General features: G+C 46.6%; 1 protein-coding gene across 3 annotated transcripts in view; it reads left to right on the forward strand.

Annotated features, from left to right (window-relative positions):
- LOC140190674 (unconventional myosin-XVIIIb-like) overlaps positions 1-12,839 on the forward strand; it is a 462,061-nt gene that overhangs the window by 220,406 nt on the left and 228,816 nt on the right. For all 3 annotated transcript variants that reach the window (XM_072247443.1, XM_072247444.1, XM_072247445.1), the window contains 3 exons: positions 1,271-1,361; positions 5,826-6,015; positions 10,141-10,221. In XM_072247443.1, the coding sequence (XP_072103544.1) occupies positions 1,271-1,361; positions 5,826-6,015; positions 10,141-10,221 (362 nt within the window). The remainder of the gene's footprint in view (positions 1-1,270; positions 1,362-5,825; positions 6,016-10,140; positions 10,222-12,839) is intronic.

The following is a 12,839-nucleotide window of genomic DNA, read 5'->3' on the forward strand; positions in this document are numbered from 1 at the left end:
CCTGCTTACATTTATCCTATCTACTGTATACTGCTCATAATTTTGTATATTTCTATCAAATCTTCCCTCATTCTCCTTCGCTGTAGAAAATAAAGTCCTAACCTATTCAATTGTCCTTTTAAGTTGGGTCCTCAAGACCTGGCAATGTTCTTGTAAATTTTCTCCGCACTCTTTCAGTCTTATTGATATCTTCCTTGTAGGTTGGTGACCAGCACCAGCATCTTGTGAGTGTTCCTGAAACAGATTACTTTTAGCTTACACACAAAATTCTGGAGAAACTCAGCAAGTCAGGCAGTATCAGTGGAAATAACTAAACAGTGTCCTGATTATGGGTCTCAGCCAAAAACATCAACTATTTATTCCTCTCCCTAGATGCTGCCTGACCTGCTGAGTTCTGCCAACATCTTGCGTGTGTTGCTCAAGGTTTCCAGCATCTGCAGAATCTGATGCTTATGATTTGCTTTTAGCTCTGTTTTATTCTCTGCAAGTTTCCCGTCATGGTTTGGCATCACAAGAACTGCTATCATCTGTCTCTTGGAAGGTTTGTGGAGGGCAAAGGATGCGGCTCTGTCCGTGAGTGGGATTTGATCCTGAAGCATAGTAGAATACAAGAGCAGGGATGTGATGCTCAGGCTGTATAAGGCACTGGTGAAGCCTCACCTTGAATGTTGTGAACAGTTTTGGACTCCTTATCTCAGAAAAGATGTGCTGGCATTGGAGAGAGATCCGAGGAGGTTCATAAGGATGATTCTGGGAATGAAAGAGTTATCATACAAGGAACATTTGATGGCTCTAGGTCTATACTTGATAGAATTTATGATGAAGGGGGATCTTATTGAAACCTTTGGAATGTTGAAAGGCCTAGACAGAATAGATGCAGAGAGGATGTTTTCCATGGTGGGGGATTCTAGAACAAGAGGGCACAGCCTCAGGATAGAGGGGCGTCCATCTAAAACATACGTGGAAAATTCCTTTAGCCAGAGGATGGAAAATTTGTGGAACTCATTGCTGCAGGTGGCTGTGGGGGCCAGTTTGTTCGGTGTATTTAAGGCAGAGCTTGATAGGTTCTTTATTGGCCATGACATCAAAGGTTACGGGAGAAGGCCGGGGAGTGGGGTTGAGGAGGGATAAAAGAATTAGCCATAATTGAATGGCGGAGCAGACCTGATAGGCCAAATAGCCTAATTCTGCTCTTATGGTAGTAAGGGATATGCTTACTACACCACAATGAAAGTAAGATATTAAACCTGTCTTCCTTTGCTGCTTTTAGGTCCTCGATTAACTGGTTTGGAGTGTGTGGAAGGAATGGCTGCTGGATTATATGAGGAACTCTTTGCTGTTATCGTCACGCTCATCAACAGGTGAAGACAGATTTGGGGAAGGTCCCATAAGTTTGGAAAACAGCACGTATATCTCTTTTATTCAAAAAGAGAGGAAGATGTAGGTCAGTTACCCTGAAGCGTGTCACAGCAGTGCAGTCAGACAATCTCAAAGTAATCAGGCAAAGCTAAAATGGTTGTGAGTAAAGGAAATCATGTTTGCCCAATTTATTAGGATTCTTTAAAGTCTGATTGAAGAGAGGTTGGACAAACAAGGGCTGTTTTCTCGGCGGGGTGGGGGGTGGGGAGGCCGGGCGGAGAGCTGATAGAGGTTTATAATATATTAACCATATATAACCATATATCAATTACAGCACGGAAACAGGCCATCTCGGCCCTTCTAGTCCGTGCCGAACTCTTACTCTCACCTAGTCCCACCGACCTACACTCAGACCATAACCCTTCATTCCTTTCCTGTCCATATATCTATCCAATTTAACTTTAAACAATAACATCGAACCTGCCTCAACCACTTCTGCTGGAAGCTCGTTCCACACAGCTACCACTCTCTGAGTAAAGAAGTTCCCCCTCATGTTACCCCTAAACTTTTGCCCTTTAACTCTCAACTCATGTCCTCTTGTTTGAATCTCCCCCACTCTCAATGGAAAAAGCCTATCCACGTCAACTCTATCAATCCCTTCATAATTTTAAACACAATTTTAAACATTGAAAGGCATCTATAGACAGTATCTTTATCCCAGGATTGAAATGCATAATAATAAGTGTGCATTAAGGGTGAGAAGGGAAAGTTCAAAGGACATGTGCGGGGCAAGATTTTTTTTACACAGGGAGTGGCAGGTGCCTGGAGTGCACTACCACAGTGGTGGTCATGGAGCCGACAAATACAATAGAGGCACTTTAAGTAGCTCTTGAACGTGCGGGGAACGGAGGGGATAAGGACCATGCGCAGGCAGAAGCAATTTACCATTATTAGCTTAATTACTGCATTATGGGCTGAAGGGCTTGTTCCTGTGCTGTGCTGTTCTTTGTTCTAAGCCCTGAATCAGGGTTCTTTGGATTCAGATGATTGCCATATACACCAGGGTGCACTGAAATTCCTGCCTCGCATGAAGCTCACAGCGTAAACAATGCACATGATAATAATAATTATGGCAATAAATACAGCGACAAATGCAAAACAAAAGAATATTGCAAAGAGCAACTAAGAGCGGCATTTTAAGAATCCAAGTGTGTGGCGGCATAACTGAGAAGGGGATATGAAAGAAATGATTAGTTCAGAACTCTCATGGCTTGAGTAATGGGGAGAGATTGGGCAAGTTGGGTGCACTTTTTATCCCTGGCGTGAAAGAGGCTAAGGGGTGACCTGATAGAGGTGGATAAGATTAAGAGAGGCATAGAAAAGGTGGGTAGTCATAATATGGTAAGGATATCAAAAACAAGGGGGCATAATTTAAAGGTGAGAGAAAGGAGTTTTCAAGGGGATCTGAGGGGGATGGCTTTTTAGACAGAGAGTGATTGATACCCGGAATGTACTGCCAGAGGAAGTGGTGGAATTTGATATAATTACAATATTTAAGAGGCATTTAGACCGACACTTTAAACAGGCAAGACAAAGAAAATACAAAGTTCAAAGTGAATTTCTTTGGGGTACCATAGAGTAACATAAGTGTACTTTGATAGTACAGTCCTCATGGAGGTGAATGGAATTAGTGTAGATGAGCAAAGAGGTTGCCATGGACACAGTGGGCTGAATGTTCTTTTTCCGTGCTGCACAACTCTGACTCTGTCTTGAAGTCACATGTCCTCTACATAAAGCGGAAAGGTGAACGTTCAGAAGACATTTGATAAGGTTGGATTGGAAAAATAAAAGCTTATGATGTAGGAAGTATATATTGGTGTGGATAGTTGATTAGTGTAGGAAGTATATATTGGCATGGATAGATGATTGGTTGGAGAGGAATCACAGAATAGGCACAGACAGTCTGTCTGTGATGGATAACATGTAAGGAGTGGTGTCCCTTGAACAGACACAGGGGCCTCAGCTTGGATGAAACTGGACTTGGATCATGGCATCAAAGTATGGTTGTTCAATTTGCTGATGACAGAAAGATAGGTAGGAAAGAAAGTTGTGAACAGAATAGGAGGAAGCTGCAAAAGAATATACCCTCAGTGGCCACTTTACATCTACACATCAATGCAAATATATAATCATCAGCCATAAAAGCATGCAGGCATGGTCAAGAGGTTCAAATGTTGTTCCAACCAAACATCAGAAGAAATGTGATCTTATTGACTTTGACCGTGGAATGATTGTTGGTGCCAGATGGGGTGGTTTGAATATTTGAAAAACTGCTTCTCTCCTGGAGTTTTCAACAACAGCAGTCTCTAGAGGTTGCAGAGAAAGGTGTGCAAACAGAACACATCCAGTGAGTGGTAGTTCTGTTGTGAAAATGCCTTCTTAATGACAGAGGTAAAAGAGGAAAGTCCAGATTGGTTCAAGCTGACAGGAAGGCAACAATAACTCAAATAACCAGGCGTTACAACAGTGGTGTGCAGAAGAGCATCCCTGAGTGCACAACACATTGAACCGTGAAGTGGACGGGCTACAGCAACAGAAGACCACAAACATACCTTCAGTGGCCACTTTATTAGGTACAGGAGGTACCTACTAGGAGATACCCAATGAAGTGGCCACTGAATCTATGTTCTCCCAATGACCACGTGGGTTTCCTCTGGGTGCTTCAGTTCTCCTCTTATCTTCCGAACATAACGTTTAGTGGTAGTGAGTTGTGAGCTTACTATCTTGGTGCCAGAAGCATGGCGACACTTGTAGGCTGCCCAACAGAGTCCTCACTGATTTTACCTGATGCAAATGACACATTTCACTGTACGTTTGATGTACGTGTGGAAAATAACACTAATCTGAATTCATAAAGAAAGACCTAGCAAATGGAGTACAGTGAGGCAAAATGTAAAATTATTTTAATTTTGGTAGGAAAATAGAAAAGGGGCATAATATGTAAATGGAATACAAGGCAACAGATATCGTGTTGTTACCAATCGATTTTCTGGTTAGAATACAGCTGGGTAGCTGTGTGGTCCTGAGTATCAGATCTTAGGAAGGAGATATTGGCTTGAGAGGGAGTACCTCACTGCAAGTTTTAACGGGAGAAATTACACAAACTGGGGCACTTCTCCATGGACTTTAGAAGGAGATTTGACTGAAGTTTGCAAGATGTTAAGGGGACTGGCAGTATAAAAAATACAAGCAATTATTTTACTTGCTGTGGAGACTGGAACATGAGGAGGCCTTGCTGAAACAGTAGAACTAGCCTTTGACAAGCTGTTAGAACATGGAATCCTAGTTTGGCAGAGGATTTTGAAAGGTGTTGATAGGACATATAAAAAGTTATTATTTGGTTGACAGAGGAACCTAGGACGTGGGGAATGTTTTCTTAAAGGGAAATCCAGGCAGCTTAGCAAGAGAGAGAAGCAGCAGTTCCTCAGACAATGGTTAGTGGAGCTGTGGAGGTCTCTTCTTTTATACATAAAAGATTTATCCTAAACCTAAAACCTTTTGTGAGCTAACTAGTATATATACTCAGTGGTTACTTTATTAGGTACACCTGCTTGTTAATGCAAATATCTAATCAGCCAATCATGCATAAAACTCAATGCATAAAGGTATGCAGCTATGGTCAGGAGGTTCAGTTGTAGTTCAGACAGAACATCAGAATGGGAAGGAATGTGATCTAAGTGACTTGGAGCATGGAATGATTATTGGTGCCAGAAGGGTAGTTTGAGTATCTCAGAAACTGCTGATCTCCTGGGATTTTCATGCAGGATAGTCTCTAGAGTTTACAGAGAACGGTGCAAAAAACAAAAAAAAAGAACATCCACTGAGTGGTAAATCTGTGGGTGAAAATGCCTTGTCAGTGAGAGAGGTCAGAGAAGAATAGTCAGACTGGTTGGAGCCAGGAAGGTGACAATAACTCAAATAACCGCTTATTACAACAGCGGTAGGCAGAAAAGCATCTCTGAATGCACAATTATCTTGAACCTTGAATTGGATGGGATACAGCAGCAGAAGACTATGCATACACTGGGTGGACACTCTATTAGATATCTCCTGTAACACAGAACATTACAGCACAGTACAGACCCTTCAGCCCATGATGTCATGCCAACCTTTTACTACTTTAAGATCAATCTTAGCCTTCTCTCCTACACAGCCCCCCATTTCTCTGTCATTCACTTGCCTATCTAAGAGTTCTGTAAATGTCTCTTAAATTCTGTTCAGGCCCAAGAAAGAAGAATGGAGCTGAAGTGTGTCCCTGAATGGGCAGCTTTTCTTTTCCCTCTTCCAGTGACAAGTCTGCATTCCCTTCATTCGGAATGTAGAGTCCAAAAGAATACTGGGCAGTTGAAGACACAATAGAGAGCAGTTTTTGTTCATGAAGTCATTCTTTTTATCGTATCCCACAGGTCCTTTTCTTCCCAAAAGTTGTCACTAACATCAATCATGGTGTTGGACACTCCGGGCTTCCAGAATCAGGGCCAAGGAAAGGACGGGGCAGCAACATTTGAGACACTGTGTCACAACTATGCACAAGAGAGGCTGCAGATGCTGTTCCACGAGAATATCTTTGTGTCCCAGCTTGAGAGATACAAGGAGGTAACCTCAGTTCTACTCTGCATCTTGTGTTAGGCATGGGAGATGCTCACTGGAAACACTGGCCTTTAGTGTCTGATGGGTCGTCCATTGGAGCCACTCATCCTTTGAAAAAAAACTGCAGCGTAAATAAACAGGTTAAACATTGAGACTTCAGAAGCAAGGTGCGGTAGACAGCAGGATGTTATGAGAAGTTGGTAGGATATAATGACCAATGTGGGCGGGAGGAGGTAGGGATGGAATGATTAGTGTGGGTGAGAGAGAGGAGGGATGGAATGACCGGTGTGGGTGGGAGAGAGGAGGGATGGAATGAGCAGTGTGGGTGGGAAAGGGGAGGGATGGAACTACCGGTGTGGGTGGGAAAGGGGAGGGATGGAATGAGCGGTGTGGGTGGGAGAGGGGAGGAAAGGGAATGACCGGTGTGGGTGGGACAGGGGACGGAACGGAATGACCGGTGTGGGTGGGAGAGGGGACGGAACGGAATGACTGGTGTGGGTGGGAGAGGGGAGGGATGGAATGACCGGTGTGGGTGGGAAAGGGGAGAAAAGGGAATGACCGATGTGGGTGGGAAAGGGGAGGGATGGAATGACCGATGTGGGTGGGAGAGGGGAGGGATGGAATGAACGGTGTGGGTGGGAGAGGGGAGGAAAGGGAATGACCGGTGTGAGTGAGAGAGGGGAGGAAAGGGAATGACCGATGTGGGTGGCAGAGGGGAGGAAAGGGAATGACCGGTGTGGGTGGGAGAGGGGAGGAAAGGGAATGACCGGTGTGAGTGAGAGAGGGGAAGGATAGAATGACCGGTGTGGGTGGGAGAGGGGAGGAAAGGAAATGACCGGTGTGGGTGGGAGAGGGGAAGGATGGAATGACCGGTGTGGGTGGGAGAGGGGAGGAAAGGGAATGACCGATGTGGGTGGCAGAGGGGAGGAAAGGGAATGACCGGTGTGGGTGGGAGAGGGGAGGGATGGAATGAACGGTGTGGGTGGGAGAGGGGAGGAAAGGGAATGACCGGTGTGGGTGGGAGAGGGGAGGAAAGGGAATGACCGATGTGGGTGGCAGAGGGGAGGAAAGGGAATGACTGGTGTGGGTGGGAGAGGGGACGGAACGGAATGACTGGTGTGGGTGGGAGAGGGGAGGGATGGAATGACCGGTGTGGGTGGGAAAGGGGGAGAAAAGGGAATGACCGATGTGGGTGGGAAAGGGGAGGGATGGAATGACCGATGTGGGTGGGAGAGGGGAGGGATGGAATGAACGGTGTGGGTGGGAGAGGGGAGGAAAGGGAATGACCGGTGTGGGTGGGAGAGGGGAGGAAAGGGAATGACCGGTGTGAGTGAGAGAGGGGAAGGATAGAATGACCGGTGTGGGTGGGAGAGGGGAAGGATGGAATGACCGGTGTGGGTGGGAGAGGGGAGGAAAGGGAATGACCGATGTGGGTGGCAGAGGGGAGGAAAGGGAATGACCGGTGTGGGTGGGAGAGGGGAGGGATGGAATGAACGGTGTGGGTGGGAGAGGGGAGGAAAGGGAATGACCGGTGTGGGTGGGAGAGGGGAGGAAAGGGAATGACCGATGTGGGTGGCAGAGGGGAGGAAAGGGAATGACTGGTGTGGGTGGGAGAGGGGAGGAAAGGGAATGACCGGTGTGAGTGGGAGAGGGGAGGAAAGGGAATGACCGGTGTGGGTGGGAGAGGGGAAGGATAGAATGACCGGTGTGGGTGGGAGAGGGGAGGAAAGGAAATGACCGGTGTGGGTGGGAGAGGGGAAGGATGGAATGACCGGTGTGGGTGGGAGAGGGGAGGAAAGGGAATGACCGATGTGGGTGGCAGAGGGGAGGAAAGGGAATGACCGGTGTGGGTGGGAGAGGGGAGGAAAGGGAATGACCGGTGTGGGTGGGAGAGGGGAGGGATAGAATGACCGGTGTGGGTGAGAAAGGGGAGGGATGGAATGACCGGTGTGGGTGGGAGAGGGGAGGAAAGGAAATGACCGGTGTGGGTGGGAGAGGGGAGGGATGGAATGACCGGTGTGGGTGGGAGAGGGGAGGAAAGGGAATGACCGGTGTGGGTGGGAGAGGGGAGGAAAGGGAATGACCGGTGTGAGTGGGAGAGGGGAAGGATAGAATGACCGGTGTGGGTGGCAGAGGGGAGGAAAGGAAATGACCAGTGTGGGTGCGACAGGGGAAGGATGGAATAACCGGTGTGGGTGGGAGAGGGGAGGAAAGGAAATGACCGGTGTGGGTGGGAGAGGGGAAGGATGGAATGACCGGTGTGGGTGGGAGAGGGGAGGAAAGGGAATGACCGATGTGGGTGGGAGAGGGGAGGAAAGGGAATGACCGGTGTGGGTGGGAGAGGGGAAGGATAGAATGACCGGTGTGGGTGGGAGAGGGGAGGAAAGGGAATGACCGGTGTGGGTGGGAGAGGGGAGGAAAGGGAATGACCGGTGTGGGTGGGAGAGGGGAGGGATAGAATGACCGGTGTGGGTGAGAAAGGGGAGGGATGGAATGACCGGTGTGGGTGGGAGAGGGGAGGAAAGGAAATGACCGGTGTGGGTGGGAGAGGGGAGGGATGGAATGACCGGTGTGGGTGGGAGAGGGGAGGAAAGGGAATGACCGGTGTGGGTGGGAGAGGGGAGGAAAGGGAATGACCGGTGTGAGTGGGAGAGGGGAATGATAGAATGACCGGTGTGGGTGGCAGAGGGGAGGAAAGGAAATGACCAGTGTGGGTGCGAGAGGGGAAGGATGGAATAACCGGTGTGGGTGGGAGAGGGGAGGAAAGGAAATGACCGGTGTGGGTGGGAGAGGGGAAGGATGGAATGACCGGTGTGGGTGGGAGAGGGGAGGAAAGGGAATGACCGATGTGGGTGGCAGAGGGGAGGAAAGGGAATGACCGGTGTGGGTGGGAGAGGGGAGGAAAGGGAATGACCGGTGTGGGTGGGAGAGGGGAGGAAAGGGAATGACCGATGTGGGTGGCAGAGGGGAGGGATGGAATGACCTGTGTGGGTGGGAGAGGGGAAGGATAGAATGACCGGTGTGGGTGGGAGAGGGGAGGAAAGGAAATGACCGGTGTGGGTGGGAGAGGGGAAGGATGGAATGACCGGTGTGGGTGGGAGAGGGGAGGAAAGGGAATGACCGATGTGGGTGGGAGAGGGGAGGAAAGGGAATGACCGGTGTGGGCGGGAGAGGGGAAGGATAGAATGACCGGTGTGGGTGGGAGAGGGGAGGAAAGGAAATGACCGGTGTGGGTGGGAGAGGGGAAGGATGGAATGACCGGTGTGGGTGGGAGAGGGGAGGAAAGGGAATGACCGATGTGGGTGGCAGAGGGGAGGAAAGGGAATGACCGGTGTGGGTGGGAGAGGGGAGGGATAGAATGACCGGTGTGGGTGAGAAAGGGGAGGGATGGAATGACCGGTGTGGGTGGGAGAGGGGAGGAAAGGGAATGACTGGTGTGGGTGGGAGAGGGGAGGAAAGGAAATGACCGGTGTGGGTGGGAAAGGGGAGGAAAGGGAATGACCGTTGTGGGTGGGAGAGGGGATGGATGGAATGACCGTTGTGGGTGGGAGAGGGGAGGGATAGAATGACCTGTGTGGGTGGGAGAGGGGAGGGATGGAATGACCAGTGTGGGTGGGGTCTTTGATTTTCTTGGTTGCTTTCCTGAAGAAGAAACAGGAAATGTATCTGTTGAAAAGTGTCTCTGTGCCATTATAACTTTTATCACTTGAACGAGGTTTTTATTTATTTTATTTTAATTTAGCAATACTGTGCTAAGTAGATCCATCCGTCCCTTCAAACCAGGTCACCACCAACCCCCGAAAAACCCGATTAACTCTAACCTAATCGTGGGATAATATACAATGAACAGTTAACCTATCCTGGGATTGCAGGAGGAAACCAGAGCACCCGGGGAGAACTCACGAAATCCACAGGAGGATGTACGGAGACATCGGACTTGAACTCCAAACTCCAACGCCTTGAGCTTTGATAGGGTTGCGATAACTGCAACAAGACCATGGTGGCTAAAAATACAGAGTATTTTACACTCTAATGGTTGTAGATATTGAAATAAATAATCTTCCTCCTATCTTATTTTAGGATTTTATGGCTTAATACCAATTTTTTGATAGTTGTCATTTTGCTCAACAGGAAGGCATTCAAGTGACCTTTGACATGGGGGAGATCTCTCCAGCATCCACGGTGTCAGTTATCGATCAAACTTCAAATCTGGTAAGAAATCCAGAGGAATGTAGTACCGAAGTAAATAATGACATTGAGTAGCTTCGAAGCAGTGATTGGAATCAATGTGGTAAGAGCAAGGTGCCAAGCCACTACAGAAATCTCAACAATTCCCTATTTGTCACATGTGCATGAAAACATTGACCTACAGCGTTTTCATCGATAACCCACACATTGCAAGGCAGGGCAGTCCACAAGTACTGCCATGCCTCCAGTGCCAACGTAGCATGCACAGCTCACTAGCTGCACGTCATTGGAATGTGGGAGGAAACACACATGCTCACGGGGGAATGTACAAACTCCTCACAGACAAACTTGACCTTCCACTTGATTAGAGTCTGTAACACTCACAAGCTGTGGATGTACTTGCTTTCAAAGCCAAGTCTCCTTAGAAGGAAAGCAGAGAACGACTAGATGGAGAAATTGTTGGAAAACATTTGTTTCTCTATTTTCCTGTAAATGCCTGCAAGAAGAGGAATCTCAGTGTAGAATATGGTATATGGCATACTTTGACAATAAACATACTTTGAACTTTGTTGTCTCAGGGAATTTTCTGGACAGTTTTAAAGAGAGGCAGGGAAGGAGGTGGCTAGATCTTGAGGAAATTCCCAGAGGACAGGTGCCTGGTGATTGAAAGTTTAGCTTCAGACACCAGGAGTAGGAACCAGAATTGGAATCAGGTTTAATATCACCAAAATATATAGTGAAATTTGTTGTTATGTGGTAACAGTACATTGTAATACGTAATAAAAACTGCAAATTATAGTAAGTAATTAATTTTATTTACATATTTAAGTTAAATAAATAGTGCAAAAAGACAATAAAAAGGTAGTGAGGTAGTGTTCATGGGTTCAATGTCTGTTCAGGAATCTGATAGCACAGGGGAAGAAGATGCTCCTGAATCAGGCTCCTTGTACTTCCTTCCTGATAGTAGCAATGGGAAGAGGGCACATCCTGGGTGTGGGGGGTCCTCACCTACAGATGCTGCCTGTCTGAGACATCGCTCCTTGAAAATGTCCTGGACGTTGGAAAAGTCAATGCCCATGATGAAGTTGTCTGAGCACCAATTATTGCTCAGGATGAACTGGAGGTAGATTGTTCAGCTCTGTGTTATTTAGGAAAGGATAGTACTTGGGAGCAAAAGGAAGGAAATAAATTATGAAAGATTTCTTTTTAAGAGTGCCTTCATCAGAGAAGCACAGGACATATGAAGACCATTTGTGCTCATGCTTTTGAAGAACATTCAGTCAACCTGGCTTTGCTAGTTTTTTCCCACTTTCACTACACTTATCCAATACAGAAAGAAGCACTCAGTCCATCAGTCCATCCTGCCTCCCGGGGAATAATACTATCTCCTTATTTCCCTGTACCATACCAGTCAATATTTTAGAAACAGCTTCTTCCCCTCCACCATTTCTGAACGGTCTATGAACACTGCCTTAGTATTCTGCTCTCTTTTTGCATTATTTCAAAGGTACATTTAATGTCAGAGAATATACATCCTGAAATTCTTTTTCTTCGCAAACATCCACAAAAACAGAGGAGTGCCCCAGAGCGAGTGACAGTTAAATGTTAGAACCCGAAAGCCTCTCCCAGCTCCCCTTTCCCACGCATAAGCAGCAAAGCGATGACCCCCCCCCACCAACAAAAAAAGCATCAGCACCCCCAACTGAGCACTCAAGTGTGCAGCAAAGCATCAATAATGTCATTTATTTATTATTAATATTTCTTTTATACCTATACTTACTATTAGCTGCAGTACGTTTTATGCATTGCACTGTACTGCTGTTGCAGAACAAATTTCACAACATATATCAGTGATAATAAACCTGATTCTGATTTATATATGTCCACCAATTCTTTTGATTTTTTTTGCTAATGATCTACTCTAAAGGGAACTTGAATTAGCATATTAATTTCATTTCATTCAGAGACACAGCACTGTAAACCTTTAAGCAATTATGTGGGGTTTGATGAGATCCATGAGACTGATGAAAGAACTTAGCCAGTGTGTTTAGTGACTGAAGTGATTTCAAACACTTCGGTGGGAAACATTGTCACTTCTTTCTTGTGATGTCTTGACAACTAATTAGTTACTGACATCATAACATTTGCTTTATAGGGAAATCCTTTCCCAACGGAAGGTGAATTTATAAACTGACTAAATCCTCAACACACCTTTGACTGAACGTTTTGCTACCTATGCTCGGATTGCAACACTTTCATTGAATTTGTTCTGCGGCTACAAGACACGTCACAAGTTCAGTTTATATCTGTGTGGCACATGGCAGATCTCCCCCTTAACCAATTACTCCATGTGGACTGAAGGCAAAAAAAAGTAGATGTTGGAAACCTTGGTATAAAGATTAAAGATCTTTAAAGATTAGCTTTATTTGTCATATGTACATTGAAACATACAGTGAAATGTGTTGTTTGTGTCAATCAAATCAGTGAGGATTGTGCTGAGCAGGCTGCAAGTGGCACTATGTTTCCACCAACATACCATGCCAACAGCTCCCGAACCCTAACAATATGTCTTTGGACTGTGGGAGGAAACTGGATCTCTCAGAGGAAAACCACATGGTGACAGGGAGAACATACAAACTCCT

This window comes from Mobula birostris, chromosome 31 (genome assembly GCF_030028105.1).
Source record: "Mobula birostris isolate sMobBir1 chromosome 31, sMobBir1.hap1, whole genome shotgun sequence".
Lineage (NCBI taxonomy): Eukaryota > Metazoa > Chordata > Chondrichthyes > Myliobatiformes > Myliobatidae > Mobula > Mobula birostris.